The 27,523-nt window shown below is 41.0% G+C and overlaps 1 protein-coding gene and 1 pseudogene across 4 annotated transcripts; both read left to right on the top strand.

Annotated features, from left to right (window-relative positions):
• Positions 1–116: 116 nt before the first annotated feature.
• On the top strand, positions 117–26,667 carry tpm4a (tropomyosin 4a). 4 transcript variants are annotated; one of them, XM_063013365.1, is made up of 9 exons: positions 117–383; positions 3,761–3,886; positions 19,412–19,545; positions 21,156–21,273; positions 21,352–21,422; positions 21,609–21,684; positions 22,923–22,985; positions 23,088–23,157; positions 25,397–26,667. In XM_063013365.1, the coding sequence occupies exons 1-9, from the start codon at positions 270–272 to the stop codon at positions 25,477–25,479; spliced, it is 855 nt and encodes a 284-aa protein (XP_062869435.1). In that variant the 5' UTR covers positions 117–269; the 3' UTR covers positions 25,480–26,667. The 4 variants fall into 4 exon arrangements, with proteins under 4 accessions (XP_062869435.1, XP_062869434.1, XP_062869436.1 ...); XM_063013364.1 differs by lacking the exon at positions 25,397–26,667 and adding an exon at positions 24,143–24,284; XM_063013366.1 differs by lacking the exons at positions 117–383; positions 3,761–3,886 and adding an exon at positions 8,653–9,064.
• LOC134331959 (5S ribosomal RNA) lies at positions 2,612–2,730 on the top strand (annotated as a pseudogene).
• Positions 26,668–27,523: the final 856 nt, after the last annotated feature.

Below are 27,523 nucleotides of genomic sequence, written 5' to 3'. Positions count from 1 at the left end.
AAGTAGGCTGATATGGAATGGTGTATAGCGAAGGGGTGCAGAGAGAGGGAGGGAGCTCGAAGCTGACTTTACTAGGGTTCAGGACAGTCAGACCAGGCATTACAGAACTGCTCCAGCTGTGTACATCATCTCTCCTTCCTTCTGTCTTCTGTTTCTGTCTGTCTTTCGTTTTTTTCTCTTTTCTGTCTGTGTCTCTCTCTTACTGAGGTGCCTGGTCAGGGTCTGCTGTAATTTTTGACAAACAGCTCAGCTTATTTGACACAGCAAGCATGGAGGCCATTAAGAAGAAGATGCAGATGCTGAAGCTGGACAAGGAGAATGCCATCGACCGGGCTGAGCAGGCCGAAACCGAGCAGAAAGCAGCTGAGGAGAGATGCAAACAGGTATGGAGAGAAACAGACGTTAAGTTTCAGTGGTATAAGTGCCAAATAGTATATAAAAGCCACTAATATGTCAGTTACTTCAGGGCTAGTGGGGTGAAAGGTGTAGATATTTCTGGGGATGACCACAATTTTTAAAGATGGGTGGGTGCCCAGAACAAAACTTGGGCCCAAAATTAGTAGCTACACCCATGTGTACTGTTATTACCTGTCTACACTGGTGTTTCTCAAGGATGTTTCTACTATGACTTGTGATTTACATGCATCTTTATACCACAAACAACAAATTCAACATGTACTGAGAAAAGAACAGAAAACCTGCTGGATTATGCTCACTTAGAATGAATTTCCAAGATTTGGAAATTTGATCTTTAACTGTTTAAAATGTGTGACTATACTTACTACAAAAGACCAAACCACTGGAGCAGTACATACAACAATAACAAAGTGGTAAACATGCACATTGTATCAATGCAATAGTAACACACAAAAACAAAGAGTAGTCCAGTCTCTGGAAAAATACAGTAATAAACTGGAATCCATAACATTTATAGATAGAATAAGTCAAAATATATTTATATATGTATATGTATTAATTTAAAATCAGAAATGTGGGACTCTTACATTAGCACTGATTGATTAATTTACAGGGAAAAAGGTGCACAGCACAAATGATGATGATTCCATTCAGCTCCTCCTATTAGGGATCGTTGAGGATCATTAGGCATTAATACATTAGTCTGTAAATTTGATATGTTGCAGTTTTACACTTGATGCCATTTCTGACACGATCCTCCTGTTTATCCGGGCTGTGGATCAGCACTGAGGGTGCACTGATATTTGTTCTCCCTTTGGCTAGGTTCACATACTGCCATGCACTTTTTTGTATCTGTGAGACCAGCCTGGGATTCGAACCGCAGAACTTAGGCAAAGCTTAGCTTTTACAATTACACCACACGGTGCACAACACAAATATTGAGTTAATAAAACGCCACCAAATACATCTGGAAATTTCTATCTCTCCAAAAATGTATTTAATGCAGCTTTAATTTACAAATGCTTACGACTTAAAACAAATATCAAATGTATATTTGTAATGTATAAAGGCTAAAGCTCTCCTCGTTTAAAGGACTTGGTTCCTTCCAGCTCGAGTGAAACAGGCATCAGAATTATGAAGCGAAAACAGGTTGCAGGTTAGTAGTCATAAAAGCATCAGTATGTGCATATTACTGAAGTTATGTTATATTTAGGTTATTTTTTCACTCTTACTGTGTCCTGGAGATGTTTGTAGTGACTGACAGTTAGTATATACACTAGTAGGTGGTTCCTATCCGTAAACCTTAAGATTGTTGACGCAGCCCATGTAGCTGCAGAAACATTTCTGATTAATTACATTTAAATGTACGACATTTAGCAGACACTTTTATCCAAAGCAACTTACAATCAGGGGTTTGAGCAGTTGAGGGTTAAGAACTTTGCTCAGGAGCCAAACAGTGGCAGCTTGGTGGTGGCAGGGCTTGAACAGGCAACATTCTGATTACTGGTCCAGTATCTTAACCACTGAGCTACCACTGTCAAGCATTTTAGGCAAAACAATCCAGATAAATGGCTAGGATCTGTATTATGCTAAAGCATATTATTCTGTTGTTTACTGAAACAACGTATTTTAGAAAGTTAATTTTTAACCTAAAACTGGAATACAGAAACCACAGACTAGCAAATAAACTACCAAGCAAATACCAATTCAGCTGCCAGGAAAACTGAACAGGCTCTTATACGAGTGCTACAAGAACACCGCTAACTGATTAGAAAGAGATTAGCACAGAGTGTTTGACAACCGTGCATACCACACAGACTGGAACCCTGGACTAAAAATAATTCAGGTTATCAAAGAATGTAGATGTGGCAGTCAGTCCTGGTCTTTGTTCTACTGCTGACTGGCATGAGTGCTTTAATGGAATGTTCTACCGTATATCACAGGGCTACCGAGAGCAGAGGGTCCCAAACACACTGAATTAACTATCGGCTAATGTTTAATTTTTAAAGACTGACACTTAACAGTATCATTAATACAATAGCCGTCCTAAATACACACACCAATACAAGTCTATAAACTCTGTGTACATTATATGGCCCAAAGTATGTGAACACCCCTCCAATTTAAGGTTAGTGCCTAACTTAAAAAACTCTTTTAACTGAATGGACACAAATTCTTGCAGACACACTCCAAATCTTACAGTCATACCACCCTGAGAACACCTGATCTGGTTCGATCTCAGAAGCTAAGCAGGGTTGGAGTTAGTAAGTGCTTAGATGGAAGACCGCCTGGGAATACTGAGTGCTGTAATTAAAAGGGGCAGTGTAGCCTATTGGTTAAGTGGTTAGCAATCAAAAGGTCACTGGTTCAAGCCCCACCACTGACAGGTTGTCACTGTTGGGCCCTTGATCAAAGCCCTTAACCCTCAATTGCTTAGAACTTATACTGGCATCTGCCAAATGCCGAAAATGTAAATGTAAATCTTGTGAAACGTCTGCCCAGATGAGTGGAGGCTGTTAAAGCTTCACTTCAATGAATACCCATGGTTATGAACTAGGATGCTCAGGGTCAGGTGTATACATACGTTTGGGTATAAGGTGTAGATGGGTTCTTGACCATTATACCATAGCCATCCCAGATGGCACCTACCTGTCTGAAAGTGTGAGGACTAACACATGAAACTGGAAGAAGCCAACCAAGCTCATGCAACATCATTTAGATCAGCGCTAATACGTAGCTTTAATCATTAAAATAGTTAAAAACAGTTACTGACCAGCTCAGGCAGTAGTATCAGGTAAAGTGCATGAAGGTGTCGCAGTCTGGTGACCCCAAAAGCCCTAGCAGGCCCTTTAATGAAATATGATGTATAAGAGTAGTGGAAGTAGATGTCAGGAAACTGTGAATAATATATACACCGACTAGGCATAACATTATGACCATGATTTGAGCGAGTTTGACAAGGGCCAAATTGTGATGGCTAGACGACTGGGTCGGAGCATCTCCAAAACTGCAGCTCTTGTGGGGTGTTCCCGGTCTGCAGTGGTCAGTGGAAGGAACAGTGGTGAATTGGCGACAGGGTCAAGGGCGGCCAAGGCTCACTGATGCTCTTGGGGAGCAAAGGCTGGCCCGTGTGGTCCGATCCAACAGACGAGCTACTGTAGCTCAAATTGCTGAAGAAGTTCATGCTGGTTCTGATAGAAAGGTGTCAGAATACACAGAGCATCGCAGTTGCAGGGCTGTTTTGGCAGCAAAAGGAGGACCAACACAATATTAGGAAGGTGGTCATAATGTTATGCCTCATCGATGTATATTTACACATTTGTATGTATTATTTGTTTTCCAGCTGGATGATGAGCTGATGGCCCTGCAGAAGAAGCTGAAGCAGACTGAAGATGAACTGGATAAGTATTCCACGGCCCTGAAAGATGCCCAGGACAAACTGGAACTTTCTGAGAAGAAAGCTGCTGATGTGAGTAAAACAACCCTACAGTTTAATGTTAAAAAATACTGATAAAAACAATAAAAACAGACAGATTAAAACATAATGTGTATCTTTCTTTACCTACACTGAAACTGGACTGAGTTCCATTAGCTTATTACAAAGTTAATGTTAGTTTAAAATGGTGGACATGTTTATCAGTGTGGTTTAGTTACACAGCTGTTAATCAGCTGTTAATCACAGTAGGTGGACGTGAATTCCATACAGATGTTCCCATGCGACGTATATGGATGATTCAGTGCTGGTATTTAAGCTACTAGCTGTGAGCTTTCTTTGATTAGCTGTGGATCATCGTGAGAAGCAGTGCACATGATACATTCCTGTTCACCGCTCAGTAAGGATGAGCTCACCAAAAATCCAGCACTGTTCAGATGATTCATTCAATCAGACCTGCCTGCTGACTGTAGGGAATCCATAAAAGGTTTGTCTAGGTTTATATGATGAGTTATGACGTGTAGACCAAAGCCGTAGTAGCTCAGTTGTTAAAGTACTGGACTAGTAATCAGAAGGTACCTGGTTCAAGCCCCACTGTTGGACCCTTGAGCAAGGCCTTTAATCTCCTAACACCCCGGACAGTGATTTGGCCACCCCCATCCCACCTCAGACATAGCAAATCATTGTCTGCGTAGACACCCGGCTGGCTGGTAGCAGTGCCTGGATTGGAACCCAGATCTCAGTAGTGGTGGGTTAGCGTAATACTGCTGCACCACTGAGTGCCCTAATGCTATTATCTGCTTTAAGGGGCAAAGAACGACCAAGAAGTGTAGGAACATCAATGAAATATTTATGGAATTGATAGAATTGATGATGTTGTACTTGTTATTTCAAGAACATTTAAATTTAATGTGTCTAATTGTTATAAACGCTCATTGTGTGTTTCTAATAATATTAATATGGAGGGCTGGAAACACTAAACAGATGTGAGCAGTGACTCTCACTTTTACGAGTCTCACAATGAGGTGTTGAAGAGGATATATAGCACATGACCTAAGACCAGCACACACCACACACCATACTGTATATGAGCAACAGTATTGAAACACTGCTTCTAGATTTAGAATTGCTAATAGGCATAATAAATCAATTATATAAAGGAAATGATATGCTTCCAACTTTTCATCAACAGTTTAGTAAAGGCCCTTTCCTGTCCTAGCATGACAGTGCCCCTTTGGCCTCCAGCGGCCTGCACAGAGCTCTGGAATGAACTGGAACATCACTGAGGCTTTTGTGAGCAACATCAGAGCCCAGTTATATAAATTCCCACATATATGCTTCAAAGTCTTGTGAGAAGCCTTTTCAGGAGAGCGGCTGTTGTTCTGGCTAAAAAAAATCACATAGATGTCACACTACGTATAATAAAACAGTTTGTGTTTTAAATGGGATGTCCATAGTCATGTGTCCAAATACTTTTGGTCATATAGTGTATGAACAAACAGTCCACAAACTGATCAAAATGATAAACTGTGTATTAAAATGTGCATGTTATACTTTATTATGAACCATAATTAATCTAATTTACAGGTTTCAGTTTTCCCATGAGTATAATTTTAGACTGACATTAAATTTATACACCTATCAGCCATAACGTTAAAACCACCTCCTTGTTTCTACACACACTGTCCATTTTATCAGCTTATTTTAGTCCATCTGTTTCTCTACATGCTTTGTAAGCTCCTTTCATGCTGTTATTCAATGGTCAGGACCCCCACAGGACCACCACAGAGCAGGTATTATTTAGGTGGTGGATCATTCTCAGCACTGCAGTGACACTGACATGGTGGTGGTGTGTTGGTGTGTGTTGTGCTGGTATGAGTGGATCAGACACAGCAGCGCTGCTGGAGTTTTTAAATACAGTGTCCTCTCACTGTCCACTCTATTAGACGCTCCTACCTAGTTGTTCCACCTTGTAGATGTAAAGTCAGAGACGATCGCTCATCTATTGCTGCTGTTTGAGTCGGTCACCTTCTAGACCTTCATCAGTGGTCACAGGACGCTGCCCACAGGGCGCTGTTGGCTGGATATATTTTCGGTTGGTGGACTATTCTCAGTACAGCAGTGACAGTGAGGTGTTTAAAAACTCCAGCAGCGCTGCTGTGTCTGATCCACTCATACCAGCACAACACACACTAACACACCACCACCATGTCAGTGTCACTGCAGTGCTGAGAATGATCCACCACCTAAATAATACCTGCTCTGTGGTGGTCCTGTGGGGGTCCTGACCATTGAAGAACAGCATAAAAGTGGGCTAACAAAGCATGCAGAGAAACAGATGGACTACAGTCAGCAATTGTAGAACTACATAGTGCTTCTATATGGTAAGTGGAGCTGATAACATGGACAGTGAGTGTAGAAACAAGGAGGTGGTTTTAATGTTATTGTTGAGTAGTGTAAACATCTGAGGTTAATGATTTAACTATCTTGAGCCTAGGAGCATACCTGGTTTTTCTTTCCACATGGCAGGGATGGCATTATTTCCTTTGTTATCTACTTGTGGCAAAATGCCTTAACTTGAGGACCATAGTTTAAGATTGCATATCTGTTCATATCAATTTTTATTCTGTGTTATTAACTCACTGCAAGTGGAAAAGGATAATGCTTCTGTTTGCACAACTTTCTTTGGAGAATTTGACTCCAGCATCTCCAGCAGCTGCAGCACCACATGTCATAAATTAGGAGAAACCGTAAACTAATTATACATTCACATTTCCAACTGCTAACCAGGAGGCCAGAAAGAGAAGGCAAGAAATTCCTCACAGGAAACACGACTTTCAAGGACGTTTTTGGTTAAGGGGGGAATGACCAGGTTTTTTTTCTGTGCATGCCTGTTACTGATAAGTGTATGGGGGAGACTCGCCATGTAGCAGCTTAGGAATGCGAAGAATCCAGCCAAAACAAACGAAAAAAAGACCACACTCCTGTAAGCAATGAAATCAGAGCTTCCTCCGGCCACGGACTATTCATTCTAAAAGTGCAACAGCTCCGAGTTTATTCTCTGTGTTATTCTTCAGTATAACAGGATTTAACTTACCAGCCACAGTCTGCACTCTGTCACATCTTATTAAAATAAAACAGTCCTGGATTTGTTAGGGTTTTTAGGTGAAATTTGGCAAGTTCAGGTACAAACCTCATTCCAACAGTAAAAATAAAAAACGGTCATTTGTTTATGCTCTACAAACTTTATTTAATTAACAGTATTAAAAATATGTCCAACGTGACCAAATTAATTGTACTTTGGAAATCTGAACAATTGTAGAAAGCTACGGCCCGGGCGTGTTTGTCACTGTGTTACGTCACTTTTACAATTATTAACAGTTTTCAATCGTTTGGAAACTGAGGAAACTAATTGTTACAGTTTTGCGAGAGGAATTTTGGCCCATTCTTGCTTTATATAAGATTCCAGCTGCTCAACAGCCCATGATCGCTGTTATCTGATTCCCCTCTTTATGATCCACCATACATTTTCAACAGGATACAGATCCAGACTGCAGGCAGGCCAGTCCAGCACAAATACTCTGTCTACAAACCCAGTCGTGTAGCATGTGTAGAATGAGACCTTTAGTTGTCTTGCTTAAATAACCATGGACGTACTGGCACGGCCGCATTTATCGCTCCAAAATCCCTGCTTTAAAGTCTTGTGAGAAGCCTTCTCAGAAGAGCGGATGTTGTTCTAGCTGAAATAATCACTCAGATGTCACTCTATTGTCCTGTTCCAGCATAACTGTGCCCCTGTGCAACAGCAAGCACTATAAAGACACAAAGAAGAGCTCGGAACTGGGACATCAGTGGAGACTTTCTTGACCAACATCAGAGCCCAGCCATACTAATGCTCTTTGACTGAATAGGCACAAGTTTTTACAGACATGCTTCTCACAAGTACAAGTCTTGTGAGAAGCGTTATCAGAAGAGCAGCTGTTGTTCTAGCTGAAAAGATCACATAGAGATTTTTTTAATACCCAACAAGTTCTTGGTCAGTGATGGCAGTGATAGCTCAGTGGTTAAGGTACTGGACTAGTAATCAGAAGTTTGCCAGTTCAAACCCCACCACCGCCAAGTTGCCACTGTTGGGCCCCTGAGCTAGGCTTTTAACCCTCAAATGCTCAAAAATCGTGTTCAGTCATAAATGTAAGTCGCTTTGGTTAAAAGCGTCTGCTAAATGCCGAAAATGTAAATGGTCAGGTGTCCAGATACTTTAGGTCATATAGTGCATTAATTTTTTGAGTCAGCAGAGACCTCCATTGTTATTGTAGATGCGAAGATCATTATAAGGGTTTTGTATTGGAACTGTATATTAGGGCGGCATGGTGGTTGGTGGGTAGCACTGTCGCCTCACTGCAGGAAGGTTCTGGGTTTAGGTAGAGCAGGTAGAGCAGTCCGGGTCCTTTCTGTGTTGAGTTTGCATGTTCTCCCCGTGTCTGCGTGGGTTTCCTCCGGGTGCTCCGGTTTCCTCCCACAGTCCAAAGACATGCTAGTGAGGTGAACTGGAGATACAAAATTGTCCATGTGAACTGTTGAATCTTGTGTAACGAATAACTACCTGTCCTGTCATAAATGTAACCAAAGTGTGTAAATATAAATCTTGTGTATTATTTTATGTTAAACCCGCCCAGGTTTAACATATTTATGACGTGGCATGAATGCAGTGCTTCTATTAGTCGGGTTGGTTGTGACGTTTTGAAGCGGATTTGGTTTTTCTCTTTTTGTGCGCTCAGTTCTCTCACACGCAGCAGCTCATCCCCAAACTAAACTTCACTCACACTGGACTAGTTACTTTTAACATTAGGGGCAACTTTTACTGTGAGTTTATAGGCGCAACTAGGACACAAAAGAGTTTTAGTCCGGATTTGCAGAGTTTAGTTCATCTTAAAATAGAGTTTTTTTTTAATACCGTGACTTATTTATTGTATTTTATTTTATTTACGCGTGGGGTTGTATTCGACTCACTGCGGGTACTTTTGTATAGAAACACACATCTTTTATATTAAATAAAGAGAAATAGAGAGAATAATGTCTGCAGCAGTGGGTGTGATGTCTCTGGATGCGGTGAAGAGGAAAATCCAGGCTCTGCACGCGCAGGCGGACGGTGCGGAGGAGCGCGCGCTCACTTTACAGAGAGAGCTCGAGCTGGAGCGTCAACAGCGAGAACATGTGAGAAAATAAAGTTCATATTTGATAATAAAGGTATTTTATAGTATGTATAGAGTTAAAGCAGAAACCTCGGAGTCAGTTGAGATCCGGGGCGGTGCAGGGGTGCAACCTGGGTTTAAAACTGTAAGGAGTTTTACATGTTCTCCCTTGTGTTCCACCTCTCAAAACATGCAGAGGATGGACTGGCTACTTTAAATTGTCTTCAGTGTGAAAAAGTGAGTGAATGAATGGGTGTGGAAATGGACTCTTCTGGCATCCTGTCCAAGGTGTATTCATGCCTCACACCCTGTGTTTTAGATTGGCATGTTCTCTCTTGAGTTGCTTCAGGTACTTTAGTCTCCTTCCACTTGTCCTCTCAAAACATGCAAAAGGTGGAGTGGCTACTTTAAATTGTCCTTAGTGTGAAAAAGTGAGTGAATGAGTGGGTGTGGCCCAAGGTGCATTCAGGCTTTGGACTTTGTGTTTTCGACTGGCACTGGATCCACTGCGAGCACGATCAGGATAAATCGATAGAGTAAAAGTAAAGGAACGAATAGTTAAAGATGTAAAAGTTCGTGGTTTTTTCTTGCTATATCTGAAATTTCTTTGTGTTCCTTCTCACAGTGAATGTGTAGTTGCTCTGTGTGTAAAAGGTGAAATATACTGAACTATTGGCTTCATAAAAATCTAAATATTTATACTGATATTACTGATATTATATTTATACATGAGCACTAAACAACACACTACTGCACAATACTTTCAGTAAGAAGCTCTTTTGTCCTTTACTTCATTCATTCATTCATTCATTTATTCATTGTCAGTTTTACCCCTGCTTTATCCTGGTCAGGGTTAAGTGTGGTGGCTCTGATTCATTGGACGAAAGGCCAGTCCATCACAGGGCAGACACACACACACACACACACACACACACACACACACACACTCACACTTAGGGCAATTTCTAGTATCTCCAGTTGGCCTGGCTGCATGTCTTTGTACTGTGTGAGGAAACTGGAGCACCCCAAGGAAACCCACACAGACACAGGGAGAACATGCAAACTCCAGAGGCGACAACATTACCCAGTGCTCCACCATGAGCCCATTATGTAATCTAATATAAAGATTAAATGGTTGAAACGGATTATGTGTGTGTGTGTGTGTGGGGGGGGGTGGTATAAAGTTTTGGCAGGATGTTTCCTGAAGAGTGTAGGGCCACACCCTGGACTGAATGGCTCTGTCCTAAGCTTCCTATGCTATTGAATAGTATGCTACAGTACTGTATAAGTGTGATAGCAATAGAAAACTATGACAGAATTAAAGCATGATGTTTGAAAGACATTTTACAAGTCATATGTATGTATTATACATTACTTTGGTTAGCACATCTGACAAGCTTTCAAACATTTTCCTGTGGTTTTGAGACTGACTGAACCTATCTTACCTTTAAAAGTAATATATATACATATATATATATAATATATATATATATATATATATATATTTTTTTTTTTGTGAACTGGTATATCCTGGTCAGGGCACACTGGACGCAAGGAAGAAATACAGAGCATGGACACCAATACAGTGCAGGACGTTGGTCATCCACTCAGTTATCAGTTATAGACAGTTATGTCTGTGTGGATGCCTGGTTGGCAGAGAGCACATCTGAGATTCTAAATGAAATCATTTGTGCATGACACTTGATATGCAAACTTGTAATGGGACGGGTTACATCTCACAAGGTGAAGCCCCACATCTGCGAGAATAGAAAAATGAACCCAAGTGCAAAACTCTTAAACTAGGTAGAACAATACCCGAACACAAATAAATTATGTGTCCTAAAAACAGAAAAAGTAGTCAATAAGAGGAACAAAGACATCTGCAGCCCTCAAAGGAGAAAGTGTAATGAACAGGGATAGTGCAGAACCGAGAACTGGTTGTCACAATATGACACAATTTGACTGGGGGCAGTAATATGTTGAGTGCTGTTAAAAATGGGGAAAAATACAAGATAATAAGAATAATATGAAAACAAACAATATGTAATTTAGTAATACCCACCCAGGTGGCTAAATACCAGTGTTAAATCAAACACTTTTTATGAATCTAGTTATTAATAAACAATAATAATCAAAATCATAACCGAATGGTGTAGGATGCAATACAAAGGCCTGCCATACATGCTTCTGTAACATTCAGAGGCTCTGACACAGCTTGTTGCTGTTCTAGTAATGAAATAAACCACAAAACGACAAACATTTAATTTAACTGATTTGTGAAGGAATTTATAATTTCCTTAATTTGCTGAGGTAATAGCAGGAAGGGTGGCGACCTACTACTGTTAGTGGACAAAATGCCTCTCCTAGGAAACCCGTTTTGTGTGCAGGCTGAGGGCAGGATATCCTGTATGTCCTCTGTTCAGGAAAATAGTACTAATACACTATATGGACAAAAGTATTGGGACACCCCTTCTGAATTCTGATTCTCATGTGTTTCAGCCACTACAATTGCTAACATGTATTAAATCATTTATCCCAGCTATGCAGCAGCAGTTTAGGGAAGGCCCTTTTGTGTTCCAGCATGACTGTGCCCCTGTTTACAAACTCTATCTCTATCTCTATAAAGACATAGAGAAAAACTCGGTTTATAACCCAAGAAACACCAGTGTCCTGCACAGAGCCCTGACCTCAGCCCCACTGAACAGCTCTGGAATAAATTGGAACATCATCTAAGGCTTTCTTGAACAACATCAGAGCCCAGCCATACTAATGCTCTTTGACTGAATGGGCTCAAATTCCTACAGACATTTCTAACAAGTACAAGTCTTGTGAGAATCCTTCTCCAAAGAGAATGCTGAGAGAATGTCCAAATGCTGTCCTCTCATCATTTCACTAACTAAATCTTGTGAGAAGCTTTCTCAGACGAGTGGCTGTTGTTATAGCTGAAAAGTTCTCATACAGCTCACTCTAGTTTAATAGCATTTGTGTTTGAAACAGGCTGTCCACCAAGCTCATGGTCAGGTGTCCAAATACTTTTGGCTCTGTAGTGTACGTTTCCATGGTTAAATCAAATGAAATGAATTTGCATTTCAGTATAGATCAGGCTTAACCCAACGTTCTTGTCACAGTGATATGTCCAGGAATCAAATATAGATGCTAAGCTAAAGCAACTGTGGCTCCAGATCAGGATGGGAGATACAGTATATCCTGTCCTCTATAATTGTGCTGAGTTTCCTCACAAAGCTTCTGATTAGATCAAATGAGCTTCATTCAGCAAATTTTTAACATCCAAGTAAACACTAAACTTCTAGGTTTTAAGCTTAAATGAGGAGGTTCCACCCCAAATGTTCTTTGGTGCACGGTTGAACAGTTGTAGTTGTGTTCTACATGTATATTAAACCAACTGCCAGAAATATCGACAAGACAAACAGAGCACGAGCATGTTCAAACCATATGGTGTTAAGAAGCATGTTTACAGATGGGGCGGCACGGCTGCCTGGTAGGTAGAAGAAGATCCTGGATTCACTTCCAAATTCTTTCTGTGTGGAGTTTGCATGTTCTCCCCGTGTCTGTGCAGGTTTCTTCCTACAGTACAAAGACATGCAGATGCTAAAGTCCCCCTAGGTGTGAGTGTGTGAATGTGTGTGTGTGTGCCCTGTAATGGACTGACCTGTCCGGGGTGTATCCTGCATTTTGCCCAGCTGTGGTTAAACAGACTGTGAATGAATGAATGACGGTGTGTGAGGAGTCTCACAGGTACTCCAATTTCCTTTTGTCTCTTCAGAACAAATTAAGATGGATTAGCTGCTAGTACCAGCTAATGCAAGACAGATTCTAGAGCTAACACATCCAGCGTTGTTACCAGCCAAAAACGTGCTGGCTAGCAACAGTAGTCTGGTTGTGTTTAGCAATTAAAAAACATCCAGTGCTCGATGAACTAGAAACTTCTCCAATTGTTTGTTTGTTTTTGATTAAAATTGCACTAGTGATAAATTATGCTAGCCCACAGCTGCTGGGATCCAGGGTTTGAATCCCCAGCGGTGCTAGTGGCCAAACGGGTGTCCACATACAGACACGATTGGCTGCGTCTGAGAGGGGGGTGGCTGAGGCCTGTGATAGTTTGGCATCCTATCCTGGGTATTCCTGCCTTGCATCCATTACAGCCAAACCCACCGTGACCCTGACCAGGATAAAGTACCAGTACAGTGAAATGAGAATCACACAGGGTAAAATTCAGTACTATCCAGTTTTGAAAAGAATCGATCCCAGATTTAAAAGCCAAGAATGAGCTGGTTTTAACTCATTTATAATTCTTCAGTCCTGGTTGGATGAAACCTGTAGTGAGACTTTCTCTGAGGTGCCTCTTAGAGCCGAATATCACACAACAGAACAGAGGTCCCTTTGTCCCTGGGACTGCGGTGCTCCCTGAGGAACTGAGTCAGGATGTCATTCCTGTTCCACATCTGCGCTTCCTGTCCACCCTGCTTGAACTGAGATGAACGCTCAGATGGGCAGGAAGTTGGCCTGCATGGGCGTAAATGAGGAATTAGTAATTAAATATATATTTATATATTTCCGCACTTTTATATTTTGGTTATAAGCGGTGAGGGTGGGAGAAGGAGTAACCGGTCGTGTCTGAGAAACTGAGAGAGCTTATAGTCCGGATTTAGCTCCATCTGATTTCCACCTTTTTGACGCTTAAAGAAGCTTTATGGGGACAAAGATTTTCATGTGATGATGCGTTAGAGGATTCAAAGCTTAAAAGTCGGCATATTGTTGCCATAAAGATTTTTTCCTGCCAATTCATTCCAGTTTGGTCATCGATAGTTCTCATTCTTATTAACCACCAAGTCACATAGAATCACATGGCAAGATTTCTCATGATGAGATCAAATCCGATCATTGCAAGTGTGTTCTCATTTACATTCATTTTATTTTCACCTTTTACCACTGCTGTATCCTGGTCAGGGTCACTGTGCGCAGAACACCAATTCATACTGTGCCTTAGCCACCCACTCTAAGAATCTGGACGCTCTGTGACCCTGACCAGGAGGTTAAATATGAAAATGATATAATAATATTTGGGAATGAGGCAGTTCTCCTAGAGTGTGGTCACTGATGTTTCGAGTGCAAGTCTGTTCTCTTTTCTTAGCTAGAACAACAGCCACTCTTCTAAGAAGAGCTTATCACAAGACTTTGGAGTATGTCTTTGGGAATTTGTGCCCAGTTAATCAAACAGAGCACTTGTATGTCTCGGATCTGGTCAAGAAACATCAGCTGATGTTCCAGTTCATTCCAGAGCTGTTGAGTGGGGCTGGGGTCAAATCTGATTTGAGTCGAGCATGTTAAGTGAGAGATGTGTGTGTCCGGTTTGACTGATGTTCTTTAGGATCCGGGTTACTGTACTGAGACTCGTTTACTATAAATTTACACTGCATTCTTTGCAGTGTAGGGATTTGGGTGCCATCTCCATCACACTTTAAAGCCCTATGTGATCTTGTGCTGAGCAGCTTCTGTACCAGGACGTCATGTAGAATGATATTAAAACATGGATTTAAATGGGGACATTCAGATCTTTAGCAAACAGCTTTTCCTAACTAATCGGTTCTCTCTCAGTGAGATGTACAGCTTCAGATTCAAAATGTTAGTATCAACCCATCAGTGGCCTAAAAAGCAGATTTGGATCAGATTTTATGCATTTTCTAGACAGTTTGCTTGCAAGTTTAAATCTCAGCAGAGCCACCAACCTGAAACACAAATGCCTGTGTTTGAGGGAGGGAAGGTCAAATAGGGTCTTTTCCCACTGCTGCTGCGATATGCGACTGGTCCGTTTGCCTGCGTAAGTAGGAGAAGTACGTCAAATGGAGCTTAGCGTGGCTCTCTATACATGGTACCGCGGTATGGGAACTCAACACTGGCAGGTGATAAGAAGCGGCGGCACATTGGACACGTGTCAGAGGAGATCTGTGGTGATGAAATAGGGTGCTGTGCAGCAGCAGATTCCCAATTGGGAACTGGAAAAGACTCGAATGAATTGAAAAAAATCCAGGGAAAAAACTTTTGAACCAGTGTAGTTTGAAAATAGAAAAAAATAAACTTACTGTAAGAAGAAAACGATGAAATGCTGAAGTTTATTTTGTACCCTACGCTTCATTTTCACACACTTTATTAATTCGGTGAGTTTTTGTGTTTTATTTTTAGTTTACGTTCTGTATTTGGCATATAAAAGCATTTCTCATTCAGATACTTTTGCCCTCCCAGAGAAGGAGTTCAGTAAGTTCATGAGATGGTTTTCATGCTCGTAAAGAAAGAAACTCGGAGCAGACACGTCCGACACAATCCAGTGCAATCCGATCACTGTTCCCAGTCCTCTCGTGCTGGTTCAGTGTAGACGCACATGGCTCCGTTTAGCCCGTTTTTTCCCCCGACTGATCTCTCTCATGTCTTTCGTGGTCATTCAGGAGTGTTTTACCATATAAGGCCTGCATTCCTAGCAGCTGGGGAACGCCGTGACTGAGGAAAGGAGGGTTCTGACCCTGAAAAAACAGAAGAGGTAGAGGATGTAGAGCACGTCCATTTCCTGTGTGCGTTTTTGCCTCCTGTCTTTGTCAGCAGCTTCCTCGCAGTTTAATCTCACTGAGTCTCTGTAACTCGTCTTTTTGGAGTTTATTAAAACTGTCTCAACTGGATTTAGGGATCATCTTCTGTTCCTCTGAACTTTAATACTGAGAACTTATAAAAATCAGCTCTGAGACCCATGAATAGTGTAATAGAAAGTGTGTGGTTCAATACAAGGATCTCATACAGAGGGAAAATCTATTTGACTAAAAACCAGAACAGAGCAACAAGACTGCATATTCATGTGAATCACGCCCCCTCCGACACGTGGGCAGCAGCCGTATGCATTTTGTCACCCACTCCAGGCGAGATCAGCTGCGGACCAGCTCTGTGTACAGAGAGACACACCCTGATCTGCACTCTTTCCCCGTCTCTGTGCAGGCACCATCAATCAGCCAGCAGAGGTCGTAATTGCATTAGTTACGAAGAGTCAAGTATCCGGCTTAATACCCCACTCCTGTATGAACAACAGGCCAATCGTTGTTCATGTGGCTGCTCAGCCCAGATGGCAGGCAGAGCTGAGACTTGATACGACTTATTCGAGATCCCAGCTCTGGTGTGCTAGCGTGTTTCTACTGCTGCGCCACCTGAGTGGTGCCCAAGTCGTTTTTAAGACGTAAAGTGAGGTGATACTGTATTTAGGTGATGCATTTCCTTTCTTTTAAACGTGTCTTTTCAGATAATGACTAAACCCCGAGGGGAACCGGCATTATTCTGTCACGTTTTAATACAGAGAGATTCTCCACATTCTTTATTTTGTGGATTTTTCTGGATAAGACTTTCAGTCTGTGAGTCTTTGATTCTCTGCCAAGAATCCATAAACCAAACCACGGTCAGGAATTTGCCGACATTAGCTGGGATTCCTCTGTTTCTGTCCCAAAGCCGCTTGAGCTCTCGTATAAAACACCAGGCCGCAGTGAAAACAATTCTGCTTTAGTGTTCTACCCTGTGTGTCCTGTTTCACCTCAAGTCCTTCATGCTTTTCAGCAGCTTTTAATTATGTAGCTGTCAGACTGACGAACCTTTCTGACAGAAAAGCATGTCAGCTTAATTAAAGCATGCTGATATGGATGGTAATTATGGGTAATTATCAGTGTAGGAAGTGTGTGATTGTTCGTGCTGTTTGGAGCTACCTGGAGACTGAAAACTGTGAGCTTTGTTTAACAGGATCTGGGAGGTGCAGCTTTTAAATGTAAACAGTTTTATGTTTGCTGTGTTCGTCACATGAACAGAGTCATGTTTTATTTACTAATGACCCTGTGATAGCAGAAGCAGGAAATTTCAGTGAATGACAAGCATTGAGCAGGACTTAATAATAATATTTATACATTATTGACATTACTGCTCATCATACTGTTTCATTATACACATATTAAAGTAACACACACAAGTGCAGTACGAGTGTAATCCTTATCCTAAAGCCTTATTGTTCAGTCCTTATATACAAACATGGAGCCACTTACTCTTTAGTAATAAAACAAATAAAAATATAACAGACCTGCCTGATTACTAACTTCCTTTATATTTGAGTGAGTAGTGATTTTTTCCTTGACAGTGTTTTGTAAACTAAGATTTTGCAGATTTCACTCACCAGTTTATAATCCTGATGGGAAGATTAGTATACTTATTTAAATTAAACATTCCCACTTCCCTCTGAACTCGAGGAAAAAAGAAAAATTTTCCTATTAATCTTCTGCGTTCGCATCTAGTTTTGGTTTCTTTGAAATCATTTACATTACATTTACATTTTCAGCATTTAGCAGACGCTTTTATCATCTTTTAACCTGCTAGTGGTGGGGCTTGAACCAGCAACCTTTAGATTACTAGTCCAGTACCTTAACCGCTAGGCTACAACTAGAGTCGCTGCGTTTATCCAAAAACTGGGGAACGTTAATGTACAGTGTATCACAAAAGTGAGTACACCCCTCACATTTCTGCAAATATTTCATTATATCTTTTCATAGGACAACACTATAGACATGAAACTTGGATATAACTTAGAGTAGTCAGTGTACAGCTTGTATAGCAGTGTAGATTTACTGTCTGCTGAAAATAACTCAACACACAGCCATTAATGTCTAAATAGCTGGCAACATAAGTGAGTACACCCCACAGTGAACATGTCCAAATTGTGCTCAAACGTGTCGTTGTCCCTCCCTGGTGTCATGTGTCAAGGTCCCAGGTGTAAATGGGGAGCAGGGCTGTTAAATTTGGTGTTTTGGGTACAATTCTCTCATACTGGCCACTGGATATTCAACATGGCACCTCATGGCAAAGAACTCTCTGAGGATGTGAGAAATAGAATTGTTGCTCTCCACAAAGATGGCCTGGGCTATAAGAAGATTGCTAACACCCTGAAACTGAGCTACAGCATGGTGGCCAAGGTCATACAGCGGTTTTCCAGGACAGGTTCCACTCGGAACAGGCTTCGCCAGGGTCGACCAAAGAAGTTGAGTCCACGTGTTCGGCGTCATATCCAGAGGTTGGCTTTAAAAAATAGACACATGAGTGCTGCCAGCATTGCTGCAGAGGTTGAAGACGTGGGAGGTCAGCCTGTCAGTGCTCAGACCATACGCCGCTCACTGCATCAACTCGGTCTGCATGGTCGTCATCCCAGAAGGAAGCTGATGCACAAGAAAGCCCGTAAACAGTTTGCTGAAAACAAGCAGTCCAAGAACATGGATTACTGGAACGCCCTGTGGTCTGACGAGACCAAGATAAACTTGTTTGGCTCAGATGGTGTCCAGCATGTGTGGTGGCGCCCTGGTGAGAAGTACCAAGACAACTGTATCTTGCCTACAGTCAAGTATGGTGGTGGTAGCATCATGGTCTTGGGCTGCATGAGTGTTGCTGGCACTGGGGAGCTGCAGTTCATTGAGGGAAACATGAATTCCAACATGTACTGTGACATTCTGAAACAGAGCATGATCCCCTCCCTTCGAAAACTGGGCCTCATGGCAGTTTTCCAACAGGATAACGACCTCAAACACAACCTCCAAGATGACAACTGCCTTGCTGAGGAAGCTGAAGGTAAAGGTGATGCCTAAACCCAATTGAGCACCTGTGGCGCATCCTCAAGTGGAAGGTGGAGGAGTTCAAGGTGTCTAACATCCACCAGCTCCGTGATGTCATCATGGAGGAGTGGAAGAGGATTCCAGTAGCAAGCTGTGCAGCTCTGGTGAATTCCATGCCCAGCAGGGTTAAGGCAGTGCTGAATAATAATGGTGGTCACACAAAATATTGACACTTTGGGCACAATTTGGACATGTTCACTGTGGGGTGTACTCACTTATGTTGCCAGCCATTTAGACATTAATGGCTGTGTGTTGAGTTATTTTCAGAAGACAGTAAATCTACACTGCTATACAAGTTGTACACTGACTACTCTAACTTATATCCAAGTTTCATGTCTATAGTGTTGTCCCATGAAAAGATATAATGAAATATTTGCAGAAATGTGAGGGGTGTACTCACTTTTGTGATACACTGTAGGTGTAACGTTAATGTTTTGAGTCGGGAAAGAAGACGGGGAGCTTTTTAGATTTGTTTTATGCAATAGCAACACCCAGAGTTCAAAGCAGTTCAAGCTGTTTTTCGGCTTCATCTCGGGCCAAGTCCCTGCCTTACATCATACTTAAGAATAAAAATTTCAGCAAATGATTTTTTTGTTATTGTAATGAAATCAAGGGTACATTTGCTAGTTTATTTTTCTCATGACTAATTCTCTGATCCTCTGATCCTGTGTTTTCAGGCTGAAGCAGAAGTGGCAGCTCTGAACCGCAGGATCCAGCTGGTGGAGGAGGAGCTGGACCGGGCACAGGAGAGACTGGGCACTGCCCTCCAGAAACTGGAGGAGGCTGAAAAAGCAGCAGATGAGAGTGAGAGGTATGGAGAAGTTCAAATCATGAGATACACTATATTACTCACAAGATTTTAAGGTATGTATGTGAGAATTTGTGCCCATTTAGTCAAAAGGCATGTGTTGCTGGGCACTGATGTTGGTCAGGAAAGCCTCAGCTGATGTTCCGGTTCATTCCAGAGCTGGTCAGTGGGGAATGAGTTTCTTAAACTGAGCTTTTCTTCATGTCATCATAAACTTTGATTCATGCACAGGGGCATGTAGTACATGAGAAGGAAAATAAAGGTCATTTAATGTAAACAGTGTATTACATACCATCGTGGGGCCTTGACCGCCCCCACCTTCACATACCCAATCGTCTGACTGCCTGATAAGCCCTGGATCCACCCACGTGCCCACAGCAGCGATCATTTTGATTTCATATGTTCTGTAGAAACATATAGCACTGTGGCACTAGAGGGTGCTAATCACTTACTTCACACAAGTTTAGACTCGTACTAACAATGAAATTCAAAAGCAGTTGGCCGAGTGTGTTAGCATTTTACTTTGCATTTTAATACAGAAAACATTTATATGAGTGTGCATATTCAAAATGGCATATAACATTTTTAGAACACATTGCTGATGAGACAAACTATCAGCATATTGTCAAACAATTGACGTTGTCTCAAAGCCACTTTCAGGACCAAAAAACCCTACAAAGCTGAAGACAACAGTGGACAGCACAAAACTCCTTAAATATTGCAAGGAAGAAACTCTGAGAGGAACCAGGGACCTTTACCCTCCTTGGGTGGCCTTGGGGATATTTGGATTAATGAGATTAGATAACATTAATTATAACAAACATTATAACAAATAAAAAAGCATAAAGAACATACTTAGAGTTCATCATCCTTCAGTTCAGTGTGTGGGAGAATAAGGTGTAATCGTGAGTTCTTGACATTGCAAGTGCAGTCACTGTAGATTCACGTCACATCTAGCAGGAACGGCACTGATTTTATGCCAGCCTCTAATCGACAGGCTCAGGCGGTTAAAAAGGTTTATATCAAAAGCACCTCGGGATCATGTGCATGTATTATTGTATATACTATGATATCAAAATTGATATAATGATATAAATGATATAAAAAGACTAAGAAGTCAGTTGAGCAGAGTCAATTTGGCAACAGGCTTTCTTAGACTTAGGCTATGGAACAAGACAAAAACCAAACAGGCAATGGTCCAGGCATGATAAAGTAGATTTAGAAAAACGCTCGGCACAGGATCTGGTGATGCTTTGATATGTCACACTGGTCTGCAAACACAAAATGATTTAAATAGGCAGCAGACAAGGAAAATGGCTCAAAAGAGGTGCAATCAAACAAGATGATTAACAAGACTCAAACTGGGTGGGAAAACCAAGGCTAAAACTCTGAGGACTGAGAATGGGTGGGACATGCGCATGGCTGAGACCGGTGTGAAGTACCAGTAAGAAAAAAGCTAAAGGGATAAAGGGGAGTCTTAGATCTTTTTTACATAAGCCAGTGGTTAATAGTGTTTATATCTCTGGGTAAAATAATATGTTGCACATACATACATCAGAATAGCTGCTTTTCTTTAAAAATGAATTATGACATGGATTCACTGTACCCACCAGAGGTATGAAGGTGATCGAGAACCGTGCCATGAAAGACGAGGAGAAGATGGAAATTCAGGAGATGCAGCTGAAGGAGGCCAAGCACATTGCAGAGGAGGCCGATAGAAAATACGAGGAGGTGAGTTCACAGTGTTTGATTATTTAGTGATAGTTACAGCCCAGGTCAGTGTTTTAAACTCTGTGGCTTCTGCTTCAGGTGGCTCGTAAACTGGTGATACTGGAGGGTGAACTGGAACGAGCAGAGGAGAGAGCTGAGATGTCTGAATGGTAAGTGTTCCACTTGTTTATCTCGTACCTGGTACATGGAAAATCTAATTCTGATCTTTTTATGTAGAGTTTGTTAGTGTACTTCCCCATACTGTTTTTTTATATTAATAAATAAAAAAATTATAGAACAAAATGAAGTGGGATAAACTAATGATGATGCTTCATTCTCACTTTGGTTCCTAACAGCAAGGTCATCGATCTCGAGGAGGAGCTGAAAAATGTAACCAACAACCTCAAGTCCCTCGAAGCTCAAGCAGAGAAAGTAAGATGATACGACCTTTACGATCTTTATCACCAGAACGCTGAAACAAACATTATACAGAAATGACATGTTTAATCTATTACATTATTCTATGGCTGGGGTTGGTAGAACTAAACACCTAGGCAGACCCCAGACCTTCCTGTTCATGCAAACCAGAGCTTAAAAACTGCTTTCAGATTTACCTTAAAAAACAAATGCAAAAAAACCCAATAATAATTCTAGCACAGAAGCGCTAACTGTACAGAAACAAAAACAAAGGAATTAATTAAGTTCATCAGTTTTTCAGCTAATTTACTTTAGAAAGAACAGGCTCGCCCATGAATCCCCCTCCAGTTTTCTTTCCAATCTAGTCGTATCCAATTACCCAATTGCATTTTGATCCTTTACTGCTGCAAACCTCCTTTCCTGACCGAGGAGGGCCGTTACTAACACATCCTCTAACACATGTTCAGTGGCTGATCTCTTCTTTTTCACCTGCATGAGGCGGGTTCGTCTGGAGATCTGTATTCGCATGAAGAGTCTTGCACCGATCTCTATTATCCTCCATCTCTGTGTGGGTGCCATTGATCAGCCAGCAGAGGTCGTAATTGCAGCAGTTATAAGGAATCCCTACGGCCCTTTTTTTTCTCAGACAAGCCAATTATTGTTATAGGTTCCCCCTCATTTTTCAGTCGAAAGGGACCCCCATATGGCCTCTGCTTACCAGATGATATTTGGATGCTGGACCACTTTCCACCCTGTAGTGGCACTAACATTGTAATGACATGGTAGTGTGTGTTGTTCTGGTATGAGTGTATCGAGTGCAGCAGTGTTGTTGGGATTTTTAAATACTGTTTCAATACACTGGCCTCTTTATTAGGAACACATGCCCTGTTAACACTGGTTGTTGGCATACAGTTAGAGTGCACAAAGTGTGTTAATCTTCCTTTAGTCTTTCCTCACTGGCCATTTGGGGTTAAGGTTTTTGATTGGAGCGCTGTTCTCCTCCCAGAATTGATTATGATGTTGTACAACATCCAACTACACGTCGACAGGTACATAAATGACCATGTCATTACCACGTAAGTGTAAATGCACTGCTGATAATGTGGGGGTCCTCTATGGGTCCATTTTGCTCAATAAATGGAGTTTGAGCATGCCAGTTGTTGCATTTTAGACAAAGTACTTTGTTACATGATTGCAGTTCTTGATGCCATTGGTCATTACTAATTGACGTTTTATCGTCTGCTGTATTTCAGTACTCAGAAAAAGAAGACAAGTATGAGGAGGAGATCAAGGTTCTTAGTGACAAACTGAAGGAGGTACTGTGTTGTTTACTTGTTATTAATATGCATGTTGATATAAATGTTACATATTAGAGCAGGTAATTAACATGCTCTACGTGTCTTACTGTTTGTGAGCAGGCAGAGACTCGTGCTGAATTTGCAGAAAGATCAGTGACCAAACTGGAAAAAACCATTGACGACCTGGAAGGTACGAACTCATTCTTTTATGTTGCATTACTTCAAGGAACTTAATAATGTATATTATTATTTATGTGGAAATTCCACTTGGATTTGAATGATTAAATAGATGTAATATTTAATACCATAATACCATCTTATAAGAGGCAGCACAGTGGTGCCGTGTGTTGCACTGTCGCCTCACAACAAGGAGGTCCTGGGTTTGATTCCCTGGTCAAGCGGGTTCCATTCAGTGTGGCATTTGCTTATTCTCCCTGTGTCTGCAAGGGTTTCGTCCCGGTGCTCCGTTTTCCTTCCACAGTCCAAAGACATTCAGTCAGGCCAGCTAGAGCTACTAGTGTGTGTGTGTCTTTGGACAGAAAAAACAACCGAATCTACCGCTAAACACAAAACATGCCTTGACTGATTGATTTAATTTGAGTTTAGGATTAAAATTGTGTACATTTTTAGTTGCTAAAAATTTTTTTGCACGCACGCAAGTCATAATATCCAGCACGGGTTTGTATTTACTGGCCTGAATTTGGCCAGTCTGTACAAACCATAAAGAATTTACATACAACATAGCAGCAGATTATTTCAGTCTGGTTTGGGAGTTTCATATTTCAGCATCTTGAACCGTTTTAGCTGGAGATGCTGTTTTCTGCTGAGTGAACGGAATCAGCTGAAATCCTCCAAGTATTAAAGAATGTCTGCTGTCAGTGGAAATCGAACGGCTTCCTGTGGGCGGCTTTTCTTTAAATCGCCTGGGTGAAAGTATATACGTCGAGCGAAAGCAAGCCGAGAGGGTTTTTTGCTGTATGGAAATTTTACACCTCTGGGAATTGGTGAAGTACTTAAGGAGGGTAGGAGCAGTTCAGATGCGTATGTTCATTTGTGGCTTTGGTTTTTATTTTTTATGCATTTTATGTGTCATCTGTTAAATGTTTCATTTTTCCTTCCTCTCTGCTCGCTGTCCTCACTTCTCTCCTCTGTCTGCTCTGTTTCTGCTGACGTAGACGAGTTATATGCACAGAAGCTGAAATACAAGGCCATTTCGGAGGAGCTGGACCATGCCCTGAACGATATGACCTCCCTGTAGATGCCGCTGTCTGTTCTGTCTGCTCTCCTGTTTTTTGCTTTGCCGCAATAATCTGCCTCTTCTGTACCGCTGTCTCTATGCAACTCAACATCTAGTTGCAATAAAAATGCTGTCATTTCCTGTTTCTCATTAAGCTCTCGTTTATTCTTCTATTCAAAGCTGAATATTCATCTTCATAAAAATCTGTCCTTACTCGACATCATTTCTACATATGGGCACAAAATTTGTAATTGCAATATTAATAGATTTAAAGTACAGTTATGTAGACAGCAATTATAAATTACACTATATGGACACAATTATTGGGACACACTTTTAATTCCCAACTTTGCAGCAACAGTTTAGGGAAGGCTTTTGTCTTTACCAGAAAACCATGGTATAAAGAAAGTCCGGTGGCCTGCACAGAGCCCTGATACTTAAATTTTGGCTCATCAGTGTAAGTGTATTTGTGTTTGAGCTTGACAAAAAGGTGAATTTTACTGGCGCTCGGGTGGCACAGCAGTCTAACATGCTATCCCATCACTGTTAATACCCTGATTTATGCCTCAACTGTGTTAGCAGTTGCCTTCTTGTCACTGCAGCCCCAATTCCTGTTGTCTGGTCAAGGCACCGGCACAAAAAGTAATACAGAGATCATAGCAGGATTAACATTTAATGTGTGTAAGGGTGCTGTGCAAGCAGCCGGGACAGATCAGGACAATATAAGGGGGGGAAATAAAATGTAATATGGGTTCTGGGAAGCTTCAGTCCTCAGTCCCCAGGAACTGGCTTGTTCTCTATTTGTCTGTGTGGGTCATCTTTTGGTAGTCTGGGTTCCTCCCACCTTCCAAAATCAGGTGGATTGAGTTATTTTAAAAATTAATAAATGAATAAACAGATTGTGCAGATTAATTGTACTTGTACTGTTTGCATCTCGACAAAGGTGAGCTCAAGTTACAATTTCGAGTCATCCTGTGTGTCCTAACACCACAGTTTAAAAATTGCATGTTTTTTTAGGTTGATGGTTGCCGTGCACATTGTTTACAATGATTTAAAGCACTACTACAGCCGTGTGTATGATTACCGCATGCAAATAAAAAAAGTCATTTAGTCGTGTGCAGTCATGTTCACCACTTGTGTGTTAAACAAAATCATTGCAGCAGCTTATGGTTCTTTTTCTTTCTTCTTACAGAAAAATTAGCAAGCGCTAAAGAGGAAAACCTGGGCATGCACCAAGTTCTGGATCAGACGCTCCAGGAGCTGAACAGCATATGAAAATCATGAAGAGGAGTTTCACCTCATGACAATCCACAAACACCAGCTTCATTCCTCCTATTTTCAAACCTCTTAGAATTATTTAATTATTTCATCATCGGTTTTCATCGACACTGTTATTCTCTCATATTTCAAAACATTTAATAGTCAGTGATGGTTGGCTGCCAAAGTGCCCGCCACTTTTATAAAATAGCATTTAAATCATTTGTTTACATTTTATTTGATGCATTTTATGCAAAACGTAGAAGGAAAATGTTTTGCCTCCATGTGAATTACAGTTTTGGATCATTCCTGGCATCTGCTGGTCATTTAATAAGGGTTTAATTCTCCTTCCAGAGGTTTTTTTTTTAGTTTAAAAAAAAAAGGGTTAGGTTAAGATATTTTAACCTGAGCTGCTAATAATTCATAAAATCATGAATTATATATATATTAAAAAAAAAAACATTTTAACCCTTTCAGATCTTGCATCTATTGAAATGATATTGCTATTAATTCAAATATATAAATTAAGAGGAGGGCCAATGATTAGTTTAAACACTACTGAGTAACCAATCAGAGCTTTGCTTTGCTCTTCTGTTTGTGATTCACAGAATTCATTTAAAAATAGCCATGGGACTGCAGAATGGCTCATCTTCAGTGTCATGGGTTTGATCTGTGCCTTCGATTACTGTCTGTGATGAGTTTGCTCTCCATGTGTCAATGTGTGGTTTCCTACCACATTCCAAAAATATGCCAGTAGGAGGACTGCCAGATTGGCTACTCTTAAATGCCTTCAGGTGTCCTGAGAAGAACTGGCAACCTGTTTCCACGTAGGCTTTGGACCTACAGTGACCCTAATCAGGATGTTGCGGTTGCTGAGGATGAATGAATAATGTGTGAATTCACTTATTTTATACAACAAATAAGTTAGTGTCAAGTGGTCTGAAGGGGTTAAAATGTTAATAAATACACATTTATAAAACAAATATGCATATAAAACCAAAAATATTCCAAAAAATATAGAATTCATGTAGAATGTTTAAGTATGTGTGATTAATTAAGTCTTATGAGGATGTAGGATTCAGGTGAGCTGAATACATTCCACTTTTAATATGGACCAAATTTGCATTTCAATTATTTTTAATTTGTATCTTCTATTGTGACAGTTTCTTTTTCACTTTGCATGTAATAAATTTGTATAAAAACGTATTATGCTTCATTTGTTCATGATTATAGTATAACACTTTAGTTTATACCAGGGCTGTTTAGTTACCTTATTTACCATCAGAACTCCAACTGTGGGATAATTACAGTATTTGGAAGACTGGTGTAGCTGCCCATGGTGGACCAACCTTATATTAATATAAAAATAAAATGACTCTAGCTTTTACTGCTAAGCACAACAGATCCTCTTGACCCCATATTTAGGCACTGAGCCACAGCCAGTAATTTAACAACTACATAATGCACCCACATGCAAAATAGCTTTTGCATAATATTGTATGTCTTCCATCAGCACACGCATCATTGTTCCTAAGATCTATTCCAATGGCATACAGATTTTAAAAACACTTGGACTCACTTTATATATTCATGTTTCAGCTGGTGGGTGGCACACAGCTTATTTGACATTCCAATTCATCCCAAAGGTGTTTAATACAGTTGAAATGGAAATATACCCACACTGCTGTACAGAATTTATAGCTGAATTTATTATATGTGGTTGATTTTATACACCTGTTAGCATTGGGCGTGGCTGTACTATATAAACTGAATAATTACTAATGGTGACCATATCGTGTTTGTATATTACTGAACGGAACAGAACGCCTTTATTTGTCATATATACATAAACACGTGTACAGTACAATGAAATTCTTTCTTCACATATCCCAGCTTGTTTGGAAGCTGGGGTCAGAGCGCAGGATCAGCCATTATACGGTGCCCCTGGAGCAGACAGGGTTAAGGGCCTTGCTCAAGGGCCCAACAGTGGCTGCAAAGCAGAGCCTGGATTTGAACCAACAATCTTCCCATTGATAGTCCAAAGCTCTACCAACTAGGCTAC

This window comes from Trichomycterus rosablanca, chromosome 17 (assembly GCF_030014385.1).
Source record: "Trichomycterus rosablanca isolate fTriRos1 chromosome 17, fTriRos1.hap1, whole genome shotgun sequence".
NCBI classification, from domain to species: domain Eukaryota; kingdom Metazoa; phylum Chordata; class Actinopteri; order Siluriformes; family Trichomycteridae; genus Trichomycterus; species Trichomycterus rosablanca.
The sequence above is the reverse complement of the archived record's forward strand: the minus strand, read 5'-3'. Positions and strand labels throughout refer to the sequence as shown.